Here is a 20,896-nt window from a genome sequence, read left to right on the forward strand (position 1 = left end):
CGCCGCCAGGGAAGCCCCCATTTGTTTGCTTTTGCTTCCATTGGTCTAAGTGTCTGTTTTTGTGCCAGTACCATACTGTTTTAATTACTGTAGCTTTGTAGTGTACTATGAAGTCAGGGAGTTTGATTCCTCCAGCTCTGTCCTCAAGATTGTTTTGGCTATTCAGTCTTTTGTGTTTCATACAAATTTTAAAATTATTTGTTCTAGTTCTGTGAAAAATGACATTAAGGGACTTCCCTGGCAATCCAGTGGTTAAAACTTCACCTTCCAATGCAAGGGGTGCAGGTTGATCCCTGGTTGGGGAGCTAAGATCCCACATGCCTCGTGGCCAAAAAACCAAAACATAAAACAGAAGCAATATTGTAACAAATTCAATAAAGACTCTAAAAAAATGGTCCACATCAAAAAAAATCTTTAAAAAAATGACATTAATATTTTGATAGAGATTGCATTGAATCTGTAGATTGCCTTGGGTAGTTTGGTCATTTCAGCAATACTGATTCTTCCAATTTAAGAACACAGTATATCTTTCCATCTGTTTGTGTTGTCTTCAGTTTCTTTCATCATCATCGTATGTTTTCGGAGTACAAGTCTTTTACTTCCTTAGGTGGGTTTAGTCCTAGATATTTTATTCTTTTTGACACGATTGTAAATGTGACTGTTTCCTTAATTTCTCTGATACTTTGTTGTTAGTGTATAGAAATGCAACAGATTTCTGTATATTAATTTTGTATCCTGAAACTTTACCAGATTTATCGATGAGCTCTAGTAGTTTTCTGGTGGTCTCTTTAGGATTTTCTATGTATAGTATCATGTTGTCTGCAAACAGTGATAGTTTTACTTCTTCCTTTCCAATTCAGATTCCTTTTATTTTTTTCTTGTCTGACTGCTGTGTCTAGGACTTCCAATACTATGTTGAATTAAAGTGGTGAGAGTGGGTATCCTTGTCTTGTTCCTGATCTTAGAAGAAATGCTTTCAGCTTTTCACCATTAAGTATGTTATTAGCTGTGGGTTTGTCATATATGGCCATCCCCAATCTCCAGTTGGATTATCATTTTCTTTAATAACTAAAACAAAATGAAACAAACAAAAAATCTATGTATGTATCCTTCATGACTGTCAGAAAGCTAATACCCTTGGAGATGTTTCTGAGAATTTTCAAGCCATGGGTTGCAGAATGGATGTTGTGTTAGCAGGGATGAAAACAACATGAATCTCATTGTACATCTCCATTAGAGCTCTTGTGACCAGGTGCATTGTCAATGAGCAGTAATATTTTGAAAGAAATATTTTCTCCTGAGAAGTAGGTCTCCACAGTAGGCTTAAATAATTAGTAAACCATGTTGTCAATAGATGTGCTGTCATCTAGGCTTTGTTGTTCCACTTACAGAGCACAGGTATAGTAGATTTAGCATAATTCTTAAGGGCCCTAGGGTTTTTGGAATGGTAAATGAGCATTGGCTTCAACTTACAGTCACCAACTGCATTATTAGCCCCTGATAAGAAAGTTAGCCTGTCTTTTGAGGCTTTGAATCCTGCCATTGAATTCTCCTGTCTAGTTATGAAAGTCCTAGATGGCATTTTCTTCCAATATAACACTGTTTTAACTACATTGAAAGTCTCTTGTTTAGTGTAGCCGCCTTCATTCATTATCTTAGCTAGATCTCCTGGATAACTTGCTGAAGCTTCTACATCAGCACTTGCTGTTTCATCTTGTACTTATGTGTTATAGAGATGGCATCTTCCCATCAACCTTATGAACTAACCTCTGCTAGCTTAAAACTTTTCTTCTGCAGCTTCCTTCCCTCTCTCAGCCTTTATGGAACTGAAGAGAGTTAGGGCCTTGCTGTGGATTAGGCTTTGGCTTAAGGGAATGTTGTGGCTGGTTTGATTTTCTATATAACTACTAAAACTTTCTCCATATCATCAATAGGCTGTTTTGTTTTCTTATCATTCATGAGTTCACTGGAGTAGACTTTTAATTTCCTTCAAGAACTTTTCCATTGCATTTAAAACTTAGCTAACTGTTTGACTCAAGAGGTGTAGGTTTTGGCCTGTCTTCGCTTTTGACATGCCTTTCTCACGAAGCTTAATAATTATTTCTAGCTTTTGATTTAAAGTGAGAGACATGTGACTCTTCCTTTCACTTGAACACTTAGAGGTCATTGTAGGGTTACTGATCAGCCTAATTTCAATATTGTTGTATCTAAGGGAATAGGAGGCCCCAGAAGAGGCAGAGAGATGGGGGAATGGCTAGTCAGTGGAGCAGTCAGAGAGCACACACAATTATTAAATTAGCTGTCTTATATGGGTGTAATTCCCTGTGCCCCAAAACAATTACGATAGTAACATCAAAGATCACTGATCACAGATCACCATTAACAAATATAACAATTAGGAAAAAGTTTGAAATATTGTGAGAATTACCAAAATATGACACAGAGATAAGAAGTGAGGGAATGCTGTTAGAAAACATGGAACCAATAAACTTGCTCTACGCAGGGTCGCTAAAACCTTTAATTTGTAAAAAATACAACATCTGCAAGGTGAAATAAGGCGAAGTGCAATGAAATAAGTTTTGCCTGTTGAAATTTGGAAGTTGGGAACATATACATGACATTAAAAGCCTAGAATATGGTAGCCTTGTCTAGAGATAGGGTCTAGAGGGAATCTGATGAAAAATAGTTTTTTCAGGTCCTAGGAGAATGTTAAAATTCAAAGAACACAAAGATGAGCTAAAGAGGTAGGAAAAATAAGAAATGTGGTATCACGGAATACCAGAGAGAGAGGGAGTGGCCAATTGTGTAAGATATTGCTAAGGTCAAATAATATGGTTTCCTAAGACAGTCAAATGTTGTTTCTGCTGTTAAGATTTGTAGAATTACTCCTTTGATGACTGCACTGTAGGCAAGGTTAATTACTTTTTTTTCTTGAGCTGCTGTATGTCTTTTATAGCAATTGTTTTCTATCCTGTGCTTGATACTCCTTAGGGAATGTTTTTGTGGAGATACAGATATGATTTGGCTGTTTTTGAATCCCAAGCATCTAAAAGGGTGCAACGCACATGCTATGTGTTTGAAAATATTGAAAAAAATTAGTAAGTGAGTGATTAAGTGCATACTTGGGTGGTACTTGGGTTCCTCAGTTTAACTTTAGGATCATTAATTGCTCTGCAGGATGAAATATACTTGTTCACGAAAGCTAACCCTAGAAAAAATTTAAACATCTTTATTTATTCTCATGACTTGAGTGGAAAATGCTTATATTAGGTAGTGGGAGAAAAAGGGCCTTAAGGCTTTAAAAAACTACTTTTCTAGTAGCTATGAACTTTTCTGATGGGAGATTTGTATCGCGAATTGCAATTGTGATTTAATCAAGGAAAGATTAATGCCCAGTGGATTGATATTTATTATTGCTAGGGGAAATTTTTGGAATGAAAATACCATTATTATTATGCAGTGAGTATTTAAATTACTCAATGACATAAACCAAATAGTTCTCAATATACTTAATCAAAAGAATTCCATGCATCTTGTTGACTTAATTCTTTAGGAATTTGTGGATGTCACCTATTCAGATTTCTCATTTGCCTTAACAGGTTTTTTTTGATGAATAGGAAAATAAGAGAGATAAAAATCCATCTGCTTTATTTAGTTTGAGGATATTTGTTTAGAATTCATATTGAACACTATTCATATCCACTTCAATGTTTTCAATTTTATATTTTACTTCATCTGTTTCAGTATTTACAACAATTTGGGATATAGTAAACATTCTCATTTTACACATTCACATACAGAATAATTATAATCTAATGGATAAATCTTTTATTTATATTTCAGAGTGTTGCTGGTACCTTAGAATTTCAACCAGGAGAAAGATTTAAGTACATTTCTGTTAACATCACTGATAATTCTATTCCTGAATTGGAAAAATCCTTTAAAGTTGAGTTGTTAAACTTGGAGGGAGGAGGTAAGACTCAAAAATGTCAAATATTTACTTGTACACTCACCATGGTGGTAGTAGATTCTATTAAGGAAATAGGTTCTTTTGAATTAACCTATTGTGCTGGTTTTCCCCCTTTCATTACCCATTGGTCTTTTCCTAAAGTAGGTGTGCTTTTACAATGAAATAATTTAATTATACTGAATCACCAAATTATAGCTATCATTCAGAGTAGGTGCCCCTAAAATCACCTCTCTACCTTCTTCCTTATTTCAGTTTTCACAGTAGCTCCTTTAGAGCTACCTCCAGCTGTAGAATAGGTCAAAGTTAATCTCTTTAGATAATCCATTATGAGGTGATTATCAATAAAACAGGTTAATAATACCTTACTCTCAATTCTGTAATGCCCAAAACTCTGATTATCACAGATTTTTGGAGTCAGAAATCCATTTTGTGGCAAAACTCATCTGTATTGAAGAGAGGCTACTTATAATCTTTATTTATCCCACTTAGATTAACTATATATGTTTCTTTGCAGAAGTATCACTGTGTTTCATTATCAGGTGCTACTGGGGGTGTTACAGTATACATGAGATGTGTACCATATTACCTTTATAAATGTAAGAATTTGGGAGTTGGTATGGTATTCATCAGGTCAGTCTCTTCCATTACAAAAGCTGATATTATTAGCTTATTATTATTTTTACATTTTGATGAAGAAAGTCATAGTACTGCATAAGCCATCCAAAGGGAGAAATTGGGTAAGACAGAAATACTAAGATTGTCTTTTAGTATGCAGTGAGACTTTGGGGTGAGTATGACAAAATTTTCCCATGTTTCCCTTCCTTGTTTTCCCAAAGCCCAGGTGGCAGCAAAGGAGGACAAGCCAGGGAAATGATTAAACAGCGCCACAGCTTGGTTGACTACATAAAACAGTGAAAGTATGCTGGACAACCTGCTGGGCTGGTGTCATGTAACAATACCAGCGTTGTTTGTCTTCTAGAGACAAGTCCTTTCATTTCCAAATCATTATTTTCATGAAACGGCTTCATTAATCAGAGGTCGCTATAAAGTATTTGAAGAGTTGTTCTTTGTATTACTTATAGCTAAAAATACTTGTGTAATAGAGAAACTGTTAGTGAGCGTTACCTAATATTGACTAATAAGGAGCATCAAATATTCTTCAGAAATGATATTTGTGATCATAGTGATACTTCTGATTTTATATAGAAACTTCCTTCTATATCTCTAGACTATGCATCGTTATGTATTAATTGGGCATGAGTACTCATTTGAAAACCAGTCTTGCACCGTAAGTGGGCAATACTGGCAGAGAAGCTGATCCTCTCCTCCCCCTTTGAGTGCAGATTGGAGGTAGAGGAATCTAGACGCTGGCCTCCATTCCTCGAGTCGTAGCTGGGACTGCCTAAGAGGTGAAATAGCTTGTAGAGCTAAATTCTTTTGAGGATCAAAGGAGAAACCCTTATTCCATACTGTTTTGCCTGTAAGAGTAATTCTACATACGATAGCCACCTGAGTAGATGTTTTATGCTAGCCAGGGTACATTGCTGTTAAATTTCACCCCTCTTCCTCACAACTTGTGGTTAATGGAAGCCAAGCCATGCACTGTATAGTCCCTGAAATCCATTTTGCCTCTTATGTCTCTAAGATCATTAAAGGTTTTGGGTGCCATAAATTCTCATATATATCGCAGTCCTTTGGAGGGGAAGCACAGAAGAGCAGGGCAGATCTTAGACTGGCATGTCAATCAAGGATACTGGTAGGAGCACATAGGTGTGGATGTGGTCTTGCTACTCTTACTCCTTTTCCACTGCTGCCATCGCTGCCCTTCCTGTCTTCTATGTTTGCAAATATTTGGCAAAATAATGGTTGGCTTGTGAGATGTAGTGGAAGTAAAGTTAGAATCATTTTCTCTTTATTATAATATTTATATATTGCCAGGGTACTTCATTTTCTACCATATTATTTATTTGATCTTTACAGTAGTTCTGTAAAAGGCAGCAGACACCTTTCATAGGTGAGAAAAGTGAGGTACCAAGAGGTTTAGTGACTTGCTGAAGGTTTTACAACTGCTGTCTCTCACAGCCAGGGCTGAAGCCGAGGTTTTTAGGCTGCTTGTCCAGGGTTCTTTGAGAAATGTCAGTGGCAAAAGGGTGAGCAAGCCTGAGAATGGTACATATGGTGGGAATTTAAGCATGTGGTTGAAGGGAAATGTTAGATGCCTCTCCCTTATTTTGAATTGGTGGTTGTAAGTGGTAAGGTGACTGTCAAAGGTATATAGGACTAAGTGTAAGCTGATACGTGCACGCAGATGTTTAAAACATATTTAAAATGTTAAAAACAATTTACACTGTTGTAAAGTGAAAATTTAAAAATAAAACTAGTTAAATTGGCAGAAATGGGACATGCCAGTTACAGCCTACATGGGATATTTCCTGAAGCTATGAATGAAAGTTTTATATATTGGTAGCTTGACTAATATTATACCATTACCACCTAATATGTTGTTTTTTTTTTTTTTTGAAGAATGCATGTCTAATATTACTGTATTTTCCTCTTTGCTGGACATGTTTTAAGAGTTCTCAATTTTCTCATTGTGTCAACGTGTGTTGCGTGGGTTGTGTCTCTGTGTTTCTCCTTGTGAAGTGACTGAACTCTTTAGGGTTGATGGCAGTGGTAGTGGTGATGGGAACATGGAATTCTTCCTTCCAGCTATTCACAGACGTGGTAAGCAGCTGTTCCAAGGCCCCTTTACTATTCTACATTTTAACTTTTCTTTTTAGAGACAAGAAAATTAACCATTTATTGGTACCTACTACACGCAGGTCCTTTATGTATTTCATCTCATTAACCAGCACAACTTTAAGAAGTATTCTTTGTTCCATGTTATTGTCAGCCAGCTAGAAAGTGATCAAGTCACAATCAGGTCCTGTCTGCCTCCAAAGCCCAGACTCTCCTCCCTGTGTGAACCTAATGCAGTTTCCTGATTCTAATTATAACAGAAATTTTGCTTGGTATCATTTACAAAAGTGATTATTGAAAAAGATTTTACATCGCTTTGAGTACCTGAAAAAGAGATAAATAGACATTTATACTTTCACGTAAAATGTATCACACTGATTTTCTTTACGAAAACAAATGGGTCTTTATATGTAACTTTTAATCAGAACAAATGGGAAAGAGAAATTAAGAAGAAAACAAATGGGGAGAATAAGTTGCCAGTTAATGGGCGGGAATATTGAAAAGAGGATGCCTTTTGAATCATATTCATATACAAACATGGTTCAGCTTTTTACCTCAAATATTTTTCATATTAAGGGAGAATACATAGAATACTTGTTTTCTTTAGGGAGCACTCTTACTAACCCTCAAAAGGATTCCTGTTGAGGAATCCTCAAAACATTCCTTTTTCACCATGTCAGGTTTTATATTTTAGTTTCAGAACTCATGTTCCCACCCCTCTCGTTCCTGACTTCCATCAACACCTCATGTAACTTCTGTATTTAATTACTCTCCTAATTTTGGGATTGTTTATTTTCTCGTGCGAATCCATTAATGGAACATAAAAGTTGAACATACTTCTTAGGAAAAAATTAAATACTTCTTTAGATCTTGGCATCTTTTTAGTTATAGGACTGGGTGAGACCAGGAGAGGTAGATTTATAATATCATCATATGATGAAAATAGGCCTAGAATTAATGCACATTTGGAAACCAAGAATCTGTGCAGTCAGATTGATGAAAATCGTAGGGAAACTACTGTTTCCTAAGGGTAAGAATCATTTTGGCTCACGTTCTTCTGAGGTTAGCAAAGGTCATGGGAGAATTTCCTCATATGCTCCATGTGGAAGAATGTTCTCTTTCATAGAGAAGAAAAAGAAAAACAAGTTTTCCTTATTCATCTTCAAGTCTCATGCAGCACTTGTATATCACATTAGTGCCCAGACAGAGGAAGGTCATAAAAGCATGAATATGTGTGGCAGCCATTTGTGTGTGCCTTTCTTTCTAAAGCAAATTAGAACATGCTCAGTGAACGGTACATCTCTTTTCAAAAAGTTGTTCCTTGCTTTTCCCTTTGGTTTGTAAATTACTGATTGACATTTTCTTCTGTTTGTTGGAACTTATCCATGCAGCCAGTCTAGGAGTGGCTTCCCAAATTCTAGTGACAATTGCAGCCTCTGACCATGCTCACGGTGTATTTGAATTTAGCCCTGAGTCACTCTTTGTCAGTGGAACTGAACCAGAAGATGGGTACAGCACTGTTATATTAACGGTGAGTACGTTTTTCTCCAGTCCTAGACATTGCTTTTAACACTGTTTTATTGTATTATTAAGGTGTACTTTTTGTTAATTTTTTTTCTATTTAAGTGGAGGGGAATGAGCCTAGAGGCACAGACAATTCAAACTGATACTTAAACAGCGATTTGGCACTTGTCTTTGTCTTTCACTTTGCATACAAATTCATCTTATGACTCTGAGGATTCCTGACTCTTTAAGGAATACAGTGGATCTGTCCTACATAGATTTTTATATTCATTCACATAGGGTGTGGTAACAAACATCTCCAAATCTCATTGGCTTACTACAACAAAGATTTATTTTTCACTCATGGTTTATGTCCATCTGAAGTGCGCTGTCATCGGTGACTTAGGACTGAGGATTGTAGAGGCTACATCTCAACAGGTGCTTCTCTCTCCACGGAGTGGGGAAATGTGAATGTGAGGAACTGCACACTGGCTCTTCAGCTTCTTTTCTGGAAGTGATTCACAGCATTTCCACTTAACTTCTTTGGTCAAAGCAAGTGCAAGTCACATGACAACGCTAATGTAACCAGGTAGAGAAGTGCATTCCTGGCTTGTATCTCTCCCAGAAGGAATGAAAATCCAAAACATTTGTGAACAGCAATAACAACAACTCTGTGTGTGTGTGTGTGTGTGCGTGTGCGTGTGCGCGCGCACACGTGTGTATGTCTGTATGTCTGTGTGTGTCTACTCTGCAGTAGGAATTAAGTAGGATTCTATGGTTAAATAATTTAGAGGAGCTAGAAACTTGCTCAGCTTTCTCAGATTTTATACAAGTGATATGAAGGATCACTCAAAATATATCCTTTCTGTATTCTCATGGCAGATCTTCAGTAAACTGTTGTGGAGTAAATTAAACAACTTCAGAAGGGATAACTAATTTATTTTATTATTTTTTTTTTGGCAGCTTTGGGTCTTTGTTGCTGTGCACAGGCTTCTCATTGTGGTGGCTTCTCTTGTTGCGGAGCACGAGCTCTAGGCGTGCGGGCTCAGTAGTTGCAGCATGTGGGCCCTAGAGTGCGTGGGCTTCAGTAGTTGTGGCGCATGGGCTCAGTAGTTGCGGTGCGCAGGCTCTAGGGTGCGTGGGCTTCAGTAGTTGTGGTGCTCAGGCTCAGTAGTTGTGGCTCATGAGCTTAGTTGCTCCACAGCATGTGGGGTCGAGTGGGGGTTACTTTTTGTTGTGGTGCGCGGGCTTCTCATTGCAGTGGCTTCTCTTGTTGCAGAGCATGGGCTCTAGGCAAGTGGGCTCAGTAGCTGCAGCATGCGGACCCTAGAGCACATGGGCTTCAGTAGTTGTGGCATGCAGGCGCAGTAGTTGTGGCTCATGGGCTTAGTTGCTCCATGGCACATGGGATCTTCCCCGACCAGGGATTGAACCCGTGTCCCCTGCATTGGCAGGCAGATTCGTAACCACTGTGCCACCAGGGAAATCCCAGTAACTAATTATTGGATTGGCCAAAAAGTTCCTCCGGTTTTAAAGTAAAAATAAAAGACCTATTTTTCATTTTCACCAAGAACTTTATTGAACAACATATTCACCCTTCTGTTCCACTACCTTCCACCATTTTTCAGGCAACGTCATAATTCCATCTTCCCAAAACTTTATCTTTTTGAGCAAAGAACTATTCCAGGTGTCTTTTACAGTCTTCCAGGGAATTGAAAATTTTCCATTAAGAGAATTTTGTAAAGACTGAAATAAATGGAAATCCGAAGGTGCAGTGTTTGGTGAATATGGCGAATGAATCAGAACTTCCCAGCCAATCTGTAACAGTTTTTGCCTGGTCATCAAAGAAACATGCGGTCTTGTGTTATCCTAATGGAAGATTTTGTGTTCTCTGTTGACTAATTCTGGACGCTTTTCGTTGAATGCTGCTTTCAGTTGGTCTAGTTGGGAGCAGCACTTGTTGGAATTAATCGTTTGGTTTTCCGGAAGGAGCTCATAATAGAGGACTCCCTTCCAATCCCACCATCATATACACATCACCTTCTTTGGATGAATACCGGCCTTTGGTGTGGTTGGTGATGGTTCATTTCACTTGCCCCACGATCTCTTCTGTTCCACATTATTGTACAATATCCACTTTTCATCGTCCATCACAATTTGTTTTAAAAGCGGGACATTTTCATTACGTTTCAGTAGAGAATCGCATGCGAAAATGCAGAAGGCTTTTTTTCCCTTGACTTATGCGGAACCCAAACATCAAAGCGATTAACATAACCAAGCTGCTGCAGATGATTTTCAGTGCTTGATTTGGACATTTTGAGTATGTCGGCTATCTCCTGTGTGGTATAACGTTGGTTGTTCTCAAGTAATGTCTTTATTTGATTGCTGTCAATTTTAACTGGTCTACCCAACTGTGGAGCATCGTCCAGCGAGAAATCTCCAACATGAAACTTCACAAACCACTTTTGACACGTTCAATCAGTCACAGCACCTTCTCCATACACTGCACAAATCTTTTTTTGCATTTCAGTTGCGTTTTTACCTATCTTGAGATAATACAGCTATATGCCAAAAATGTTGCTTTTTTCTTCCATCTTCAATATTAAAATGGCTACACAAAAATCCACGAATTTTGTTGTTGTTTTTTTTTTAATGCACGCTGATATGATAACCGTTACAATACAATCTAACAAAATTGTTTCTAATGAAGTTAAGGACAACTAAGCACTACTAGAGCCATCTTACGGAAAAAAAAACAAATGGACTCTTTGGCCAACCCAATACTAAAGAAAGAAAAAAAAAAGGATTAAGGGAAAGCATCAAGTTTTATAAATTCCTGTCTCTAACTTTATTTTGAGCCAGCATTCGTATTTTAAGTATAAATAAAAATTACTTTTAGTTGGGACTTACCTTGAAGTGATTTTTTTAGGCTTTTCATTCTTTTTAATATACTGTTGACAAAATATTTCTTGCTTCTTAAATGTGTTTTATATAACCTTGGGTTATGTACTTTTTTGGTGAATTTTTTGTTTTGTTTTGTTTTGTTTTTGCGGTACGCGGGCTTCTCACTGTTGTGGCCTCTCCCGTTGCGGAGCACAGGCTCCGGACGCGCAGGCTCAGCGGCCATGGCTCATGGGCCCAGCCGCTCCACGGCATGTGGGATCTTCCTGGACCGGGGCACGAACCCATATCCCCTGCATCGGCAGGCGGACTCTCAACCACTGTGCCACCAGGGAAGCCCAAATTTTTGTTTTTTATATTATATTGAACATACAATTAAATATAATTTGTTTTTAAAAATGAGTTTTATGGTTAACTTTTCAGAAAAATTATCAGTCATCTATTCCTTACAGTAAAGTATATACCTTCTTTGAAGGAAATGTAAACATTTTCATGAATATACATAAATATAATACACTGTTAATTACATTTGCTTTATTACTAATGTATGTTATAGTTGCAGAAGTGATACAGCTATAGTTTAGTTAGAAGCTAAAAATGTTCAGTCTGTCATTTCATGCCACAGTCACTTTTTAAGTGGGACTCCCTGAGGGTCTTCAAATATGGGTAGTACATTGCTTTCAAGAATTTTATATTCTTGAGAACAGCTTATATATAAAATAAAATAAAAAATTAATATCCCGTTATCATTCTATATTTACAGACCTCTAAGTCAATGGTTTTAATTCCTCTTTTAATACCTTTTAATATTAAATATTTTAAAGATTATGAGAAGTCATGGGACTCTGTCTCGAGTGACTTTGCTTTGGAGCATAGACTCTGATCCTGATGGCGATCTGGCCTTCACCTCTGGCAACGTCACATTTGAGATTGGACAGAAGAGCGCCAACATCACAGTGGAAATATTGCCTGATGAAGATCCAGAATTGGATAAGGCATTCTCTGTGTGTATTCTCACTGTCTCCAGTGGCTCTTTGGGAGTTCATACTAACGCCACATTAATAGTTTTGGCTAGTGATGATCCTTATGGGGTCTTCATCTTTTCTGAGAAAAATAGACCTATTGAAGTGGAGGAAGCTACCCAGAACATCACTTTGTCAATAATAAGGTTAAAAGGCCTCCTGGGAAGAGTCAAAGTCACATACGCAACGCTGGATGATATGGAAAAACTGCCTTATTTTCCACCTAATTTAGCCAGAGCAACTCAAGGAAAAGACTATATTCCAGCTTCTGGATTCGCTCTTTTCAGAGCCAATCAGAGCGAGGCAACAATAACTATTTCAATTTTGGATGATGATGAACCAGAAAGGTCGGAGTCTTTGTTTATTGAACTGCTCAACTCTACTTTAATAGAGAAAGTACAGGATCGCCCAAGTAAGTAACCATTAGTGTGTTGTTATTATTATTAGAGGTAAGAATCCTGAAACAATAAATTAAGAATTTGGTATAGTAGAAAATTCTATAAAAATAATAAGTTCTAACTTTGAAAGCATCTTCTTACAAAAGTTTATCGATAAGGCAAATGGAAGTGGGACACTTCAAAACATGAAATCATGTTTTAAAAGCCTATTATATTCCCAGACTAAATTTTTAGAAGTGTCTGTGTAATCCAGTGTAACTGATCTCTAGTACTATTGTACTTGATATTGTAGCTTCCAAAACATTCTGGAATCAATCTGGGGATTCCAAGGACAGTCCTGGTAGCAAGATCCTGAGTCTCTTTTGTCTTGATCCACTCTGGAAGATTCCTTAACCAACAGAGTCTCTTTGTATTAGTGAGGAGCATGAGTGAGGATTTGGCGACTGCATGAGGGAAGTTGGGGGACAGGGCTATGTAGTAGTAAGAAATCCTGGAAATTTTGTGGGTCACCCTGAGAGCTGAGAAGAAGGCAGTGGTTGGGGATAAGAATGAGGAATGCAGAGTGACCCGTGTTGGGCAGAGGATCTGGTGTGCGGCTTCTGTTGGAACATAGCAGCTCTACCCCTGGGGTTGTGGCTCAGTAGCTTTGTAGAGAGAGGGGGGCTACTAGTTGAGAGCAGGGCCTGAGCTTGGGGAGCTAAAGGTAGTTATTGCACTATAGCTTGTTCATTAGTCACATCTCTCTGCGAAGATGTATAACTTTAGAAAGGGGCTTTGAAATAAAGGGAAGAATCTAGATTTCCTGGAACAAGACAACAAGGAAAGGAAGAATGGTGATATTAATTTAATATCAGTTTTAGGATAATATTTGTAAATATATGTAAATGTAATACAATAAATAAATATTATGTATTGAACAATATAATAAAACCTTCTTAAGGAAATTGGAATTAAATAGTCCAAAGAGTACAATTTAAGATCTACATGTTGACTGTGTTCTGCCATATAGATTAAGGTTTCTTACAAGTAAACTTCTTCACCTTACTGATATACTGTATAGTGAGCACCATTCTTGCCCACAGTGTAATTGTAGTCCAGGGTTATAGAAGGAAATTTACTTTCTAGGACAACTGCTAGCATTAAATTTTCAGGTTACAGTCAAGGTTAAAATTCTTACACAATAACCCATCCCTTTTTTTCTTAGCAAGATTTAGCATCAGTTATAATAGCAAATACATTGAAATAAAACCCAATAATTAGTCTTACTAAGTAAGAATTATAAAATATAGCCCTGTTTTCAAGGAACTCACAGTTTATTGAGTGAGCTGGAAATAAAACCGGGAGGGAGGATCACGTATAGCAGTGAGTAGGAGCGATGGTTGCTGGTGCAGATAACTTAGGTTCAAGTGTATAGTAATAAATTGTTGCCCATAAACTTTTAAAGCTCCAGTTTCCTAATCTATAATACAGAATTATTATAGGGCTTAAATATCATAATATATGTGAAAATGAATACAGTGTCTGGCACGTGGTAAGCATTCAATAAATGTGAACGATTATTATTAATAAAATGGTATATGCAAAATATTAATGTGCTGTGGAATGGGAGAAACAGTCAACATGTATTTATGCTTGATATGTTCCTGGAACCATGCAGCATACTTGGGGTGATTCAGAATAGGCATAAGCTATGATGTGAAATAATTAAAGAACAATTAAGTGCATTAGAAAGAAAACAGTAAATGTCATTAAAAATGAAAAAAAAGAACAATTAAGTGCAAATCTATGTGATATTGTTTCAATTTTCATAGCAAAATCAGTGTAGGACCTGATAGGGTCTCTGTACTCTGCTCTGAGTGTAATCATCAACCTTCAGGAGAGCCGTGTGAGAAGACTGGTGATGAACAGGCGCAGGGCAGGATGAACAGTCATGGATAATTGAAGGTTTGATGAGGAATTGCATATAGGGAGCAAGAGATTAGACAAACCCTTACATGATGCCTCTTAATTGTGTCCAGCAGGTACTAGTCTAATGCCTTAGCTTACTTCCTCAACATCCTTGTGCCCTTGATTCCTCATCTGTAAAATGTGGTCAGTGCTACCCACCACATAGAGATGGTGTGGGAATTAAATTCCTAGATGCAAGAAAAGTGCTTAGAACAATGCCTTTTGAATAGAGCATACTCAGAAAATGTCATCTGCTTCTACAACTGTGTTACTGCCATTTTTTTTCCAATGTAGTTAAATTTAATTGTTATATTGATTTATAGTTTTGTGTTTTTAACTATATAATTTAGTGCAGTCTGGGCCTGTATCATTGAAATTAAATTGTGTCATTACTTGTTTAGACAAGGGTGCTAGTTGGAATTGAATCTAGAAAGTAAGTCAGGGAGTTTGTGGAGGGTCCTACATGCCTTCAAAATAAGTTTTGCTCTCTCTAAAATCAGTGGCAAGTAAGAAGAGAGTCTTAAAAGTAGGCTTAAAAGCATAGCCTTAAAGTATAGCCTTGAAAGCCTGAGTGAGCACACTCTATTATAGCAGTGTTGGGGTAGCATGACTCCGCTTTCTGGATGAGGTAGTTGCATGACTATTAACTGAGATGGGGCAAGGGGAACAGGTTTGTGAGGAAGGACAGTGAAGCAGGGAGAGAGGCAGTAATTGAATTAGAGTGTGATGATTTTCAGCTCCTCTTTGAGGGCAAGTAACTAGATTACTTACCTACTCAATTTTGTAACTGTAGTGCCTTTAAAAAAATTTGTGGCATGCTGGTAACTAATTAAAAGAGCATAATTCTGTAGGTTTCATCATTTTCTGTTATATTTTGCAAAGTGATGATTAAATATACTCTATTCATTTTTTTGCCTTTTTACAAGTTTCCAATAGTTATTAAAATAATTCTTGTAGGGTAACTATTCCTTTGCTATAATAAAAATCTCCCTAGAAGTTATAGGAGAGTAGGGACTTTCCATTTAGTTTATTTTTGTATCCCCAACATCTAGATCAGTGCTGGTACATAGTAAACGATAAATATGTTTTCGCTAAAAATAGTAGAAAACACAAAATGATTATCCCATTTGGCTGATGGATCTTGCCGAGGCTTTTTTTTAATTTAATTTTTTATTGAAGCATAGGTGATTTACAATGTTGTGTTAATTGTACAACAAAGTGACTCGGTTATACATATATATACATTCTTTTTCATCTTCTTTTCCATTATGGTTTGTCACAGGATATTGAATACAGTTCCCTGTGTTATACAGTAAGACCTTGTTGTTTATCCATTCTGTATATTGGCTGAGGCTTCTTGATGACTTTTTGGCCAGTTCTTAGAATTTTGATATATTAGCTTTTCTTCTGTCTTTCAGTTCCAAACTCTCCACGCCTTGGGCCTAAGGTAGAAACTATTGCTCATCTAATTATCATTGCCAATGATGATGCGTTTGGAATTCTTCAGCTCTCAGCCCCAATCGTTCGAGTTGCAGAAAATCATGTTGGACCCATTATCAATGTGACTAGAACAGGAGGAGCATTTGCAGATGTTTCTGTGAAGTTTAAAGCTGTGCCAATAACTGCAATAGCCGGTGAGAAAAGACATCTAAGGAGCAGTGAAGTGTTTTGGAGGGAAATTGTATCCTTGATTAACAAAGCCCCTTAAAGATGTAGTTAAAAAAATCAACTAGAAAGCAATAATACCCTTGAATGTTTTTAAGGCACAGACCTAGAGTTTTTATTATATATTTATCACATTGATTTTGTAGAATTTGTGAAAACTGTTGGCAAATTGTATATGAATTTAAAAGCTTTGATGACCCAAATATGCACAAACCAATGAAAAGTAAACCAAGGAAAGCATTGTTAGGCTTTCTCTGTGTGTACTTTTAAGGTTTTTGGAAGGGATTCATGTGTAAATAATACTGAAGAATACAGGATAAAATGTGCATCCATATGATTGCAGTGCTTGGCAACAGTCTTGTCTCTCAACTCATCTTGCTTATTTATTTATTTATGAAGAACATGGTAGAGGCAATGATTAGCATTAACTATTTTATGTATAAGCAAAAGGATTTCATTGTCAAGTGCAAATATTAGGAGACAGCCTTCTTTGGTAGTGCAGTTACAGCATCTAGAGGGAGATTTGCCTAAGAGCTATTCAATCAGAACCTTTCTAGTGTGCACTCAAAGGACATGAGTGTGAATGGATGGGATAACATGATTGATTTTTTGAAATAAATCATCTGGATGTGATACTTGCTTGAAAAGACAATGAACCAGGCTCACCTAGTCCTTAAATGACATGTGTGTAAGGGGTGGGGTGAGGAGGGTAGCTCAGAGGAGTGCCTGTCTGTAGGGGGCCTTACACATTGACAGATGGTGAGGGTTGATCACTGTTTTAGAAAATTAGCACCCACATTCCATAGGAAGCCTCTCTTTTCCTCATTCACTTTTTGACCAGAGACAAAGCCACCCCGAGTGGTATGCAGTAGCAGCTTTTAATCCAACTTTGTAGAAAATTTCATAGTTTCCAACCATAAGATTGATGACGCTGACATGCCCGTCTCTGTGCAGCACCGTAATTTATCTCCCCAGTGAGATCAGAATTCTAGTTTTGTTCTTTGTTTTAAGGTACCATACACATTTTCTTTTACTGTTGTAGATAAGGGGCCATCTTGCGGTAATGAATGACTCTCTATGTTCATGTGCATATCCATATCCATATCTATATGTCGGTGTCTATATCTGTATCATCTATATGTGTATATGGCAAATAGACACATTATGTATACATCGTTCTAAAAATGAACGTGAACAACCCAGATGTCTTTTTCGTTATTTTGTTGTATCAAACTCATTTTTTTCTTGCAAGAGAGGTAAGTCTTGTTTAGAATAAATGTAGTCACTATCCTCGAAAAAGTCTTTCAAAGTATGTCCATGGAATGTGATATGTCATAGTATTTCCCTAGAGTATGGGATGTTTATTATCATATACTGGAATAAGTCTTAGCATTTTTCTTTTTTGTCTTTATAGGTGAAGATTATAGTATAGCTTCATCGGATGTAGTCTTGCTAGAAGGGGAAACAAGTAAAGCCGTGCCAATATATATCATTAATGACATCTACCCTGAGCTGGAAGAATCTTTTCTTGTGCAACTGCTGAATGAAACAACAGGAGGAGCCAAACTAGGGGCATTAACAGAGGCGATCATTATTATTGAGGCCTCTGATGACCCCTATGGATTATTTGGTAATGAGACTAGTTTGTGTCTCTCTTTTACTTGTCTGTATAGATTCATACCTTTCTTTATTTTTAGAGACTCAGAATTGATTTGATCTTGTTCTGTTTTAACCTGCTATTGCTGATATATAGGACACCTATGTGTGTTCACTAGCAGTGGTTAGTAAACCTAGCAGTGGTTAGAAATCAACCTCTCAGAATAAATCTGGAAATCATACACTTTTAGGCTTTTAGGTCAGATCTGGTTCCTAGATGTGTTTTGTGAAGTTTAGACGATCCTTTAAAAAACTAATTTAATTCACAGAAATTTGTACAAAAATCTGAATTTCTGGCCTATCTTTATAGTAGAAAAATATGGTGACCTCAAGCCCCTTTCCTTCATAGTATCAGTCTTAGGAGAGAAATCGCAACTGCCAGGCTTGTCCCATGCAGTTAGCCCCTGAACTCACTAGACCTACTTCACTTATGACTGGTATATTCCTGACCTCTGTGGACATCTGAGTTTATGCTTTCTGCTTCTATCATAATGAAAATAATTTGGAAAATTTGGCAGGCCTGACCAATTTGTATCACAGCATGTTTCTCTGATTTTGTAGGGTTTCGCTTCTTAGATTGCTTAGGGGAAAAAAAGAATCAACTGTAGGATGGCAATTGGTTTGTTCTACATTGACTTAGTTTCACTTTGTATTTTAAATTATCTCTGCTTTGCCCTTTAGGTTTTCAGATTACTAAACTTATTGTAGAGGAACCTGAGTTTAACTCAGTGAAGGTAAACCTGCCAATAATTCGAAATTCTGGGACACTCGGCAATGTTACTGTTCAGTGGGTTGCCACCATTAATGGACAGCTTGCTACTGGCGACCTGCGAGTTGTCTCAGGTAATGTGACCTTTGCCCCTGGGGAAACCATTCAAACCTTGTTGTTAGAGGTCCTGGCTGACGACGTTCCGGAGATTGAAGAGGTGAGAGGAATGGCTACTCTAGAATGACACTGTAAAACATATCTTGTCTTATAGTGACTAGAACAGATGGCTGTTATTGTGACATTTATAGAGGTGTCTGATAAATTATTTCTGCAAGAATGTTCAAAATATGGTAGTGTGAAAGTGATCCTTAGAGATAACAAAAAACAAAAATGTTCTAGAAATAGGTCTCATACACATACTAGTTTACTAGTATAAGATTTTTTTGGTACAGTTATGTAATATTTTTCTACGTTTTGGTTAAATGATTAAACATGTATAGTCTGCCATAAGTTTTGCTGTATTGTTTCATATAAACTCTTAATTTGTTTGTATTCAGACTTCTTTTGACTTGAGTGTGAGCCAGTCAGTCTTAATTATGTGTAGATTTTGATTTTTCACTCATTCGTTTATTCTTTAGGATTTACTATGTGACAAATACCATGCTAGATTTATCTGCCTGATATTTATTTTTCATCATGAAGAGGCAAGGTGACAAATATATAGTCTCAGTGGGGAAATTGATTCATCACTAACATATATTGGCTGAAGATAATTTTATTTTATTAAATTCAAGTATTAAAAGCTGGAGCTCATAAAATTACATTTAATAGCATTTATTCTTTAATAGTGTCAAATTTTTGTAGAAGGGAAATCCATAAAATTTCTTTTCGGATGCTAATTGTGTCATTACTCACTTCTTAAATATTAGATATTAGTTAATACATATACAACATTTCTCTTTCCTTTTCTCTGAATTTAGGTATGAAAACCTAAAAACTTATCATAAATTTCTCTAAATTTATGATATGTTTTTAGTTTTACGTTTTATCAGAGAATTTTCATTTATGAGAATGTGGGAAATAAAGCATAATAAATGAACTGTTCATAAAACACATATGCAGTATCCTCCCTAAGTAAAAAAAGGTATAGGGGTTAAGAGTATATTATTGAAGTGGTAAACATAAACAGGCCTCTTAAAATTGATTCACAAGATTGTATAACAGAATATTAAGGAACTTAAACAGCCTGTATTTCTTCTGTGCCATCATGCTCTATTGTTAAAAGTTGGTGATGGATTGTTCTGTTACGTGTTGGGATTGTAAATGTAATGGAGGAGTTTCTTTGAGTCCATTTATATTTTACTCCATTTTGTTCTTGTACTTGTATGGATAGTTTTGATTTTTTTTTTTCCTGCATCATTTTTATTCTAATTTCAGAACCGGGATTCTGTTAAGGAAGTTTTCACTGTATTTTTAGGTTATCCAAGTGCAACTAACTGATGCCTCTGGTGGTGGTACTATTGGGTTAGATCGAGTGGCAAATATTACTATTCCTGCCAATGATAATCCTTATGGTACAGTAGCCTTTGTTCAGTCGGTTTATCGTGTTCAAGAGCCTCTGGAGAGAAGTTCCTGTGCTAACATAACTGTCAGGAGAAGGTATATGAGATGTGGCTGCTTGTATCCGGTGGGGGAGGGGGGCGGTGATGGAACTTGTGGGGTGGTGGGCAAGGATCTCTTACACAGTCAAATAAAGTTTGGTAGTTTTTGTAGAATGTAAATTATTTTATAGGTTATAATTTGTTAATTGAATTATGCCTATTAATATAAAGAGCTCATTGTGTCTATCATACCTTTTATTAGTGAAATGGATTATACATCATTGGGCTTTGCAGCCCCAGACACTTATTGCTTTAATTGGTGATGTGTTTGAATTAGAACTTGAATACAACTGGCTTCTAAATTAAAGAACATTCAGATGCCATATGAAGTGGTTGACTTTCAGGTTCCGTTTTATCTGGATTTCTCTTGTGAGACAGCATCCAGTTCACTGAGCTCCTTCAGAAATAGAAAATAGCTGGTCTTGCTTGTGACCTTGTGGCAAGTAGTTACATTTCCTTAAAATGTACTCAATGTTGGTATCATTGTTACTTTGTTTCAGTGAAAGCTAGTAATGATGATTCATTTTCTGAGTCTTTGAAAATTCTGAAATGGATATGATTTGCATATGGTACAAGATATTTTCATAGCTTGGTTAAAAATAAGTAGTATTTGATTGAAAATGAGCCAGATTTCCTTACATGAGAAAACATAATGCGAAAGACAAATGTTATTAAGAAACATGGTTGTGTTTGCGCTAGTACTTTATCCACTTAAAAAAAAAAAG

General features: G+C 36.7%; 1 protein-coding gene across 1 annotated transcript in view; it reads left to right on the plus strand.

Annotated features, from left to right (window-relative positions):
- ADGRV1 (adhesion G protein-coupled receptor V1) overlaps positions 1-20,896 on the plus strand; it is a 510,622-nt gene that overhangs the window by 68,431 nt on the left and 421,295 nt on the right. The window contains exons 25-32 of the mRNA XM_024734350.1: positions 3,844-3,973; positions 6,614-6,694; positions 8,101-8,240; positions 11,938-12,547; positions 15,899-16,114; positions 17,560-17,775; positions 18,483-18,727; positions 19,988-20,169. Coding sequence (XP_024590118.1) covers positions 3,844-3,973; positions 6,614-6,694; positions 8,101-8,240; positions 11,938-12,547; positions 15,899-16,114; positions 17,560-17,775; positions 18,483-18,727; positions 19,988-20,169 — 1,820 coding nt within the window. The remainder of the gene's footprint in view (positions 1-3,843; positions 3,974-6,613; positions 6,695-8,100; positions 8,241-11,937; positions 12,548-15,898; positions 16,115-17,559; positions 17,776-18,482; positions 18,728-19,987; positions 20,170-20,896) is intronic.

Source organism: Neophocaena asiaeorientalis, unplaced genomic scaffold, assembly GCF_003031525.2.
Source record: "Neophocaena asiaeorientalis asiaeorientalis breed wild unplaced genomic scaffold, Neophocaena_asiaeorientalis_V1.1 scaffold184, whole genome shotgun sequence".
NCBI classification, from domain to species: Eukaryota; Metazoa; Chordata; class Mammalia; order Artiodactyla; family Phocoenidae; genus Neophocaena; species Neophocaena asiaeorientalis.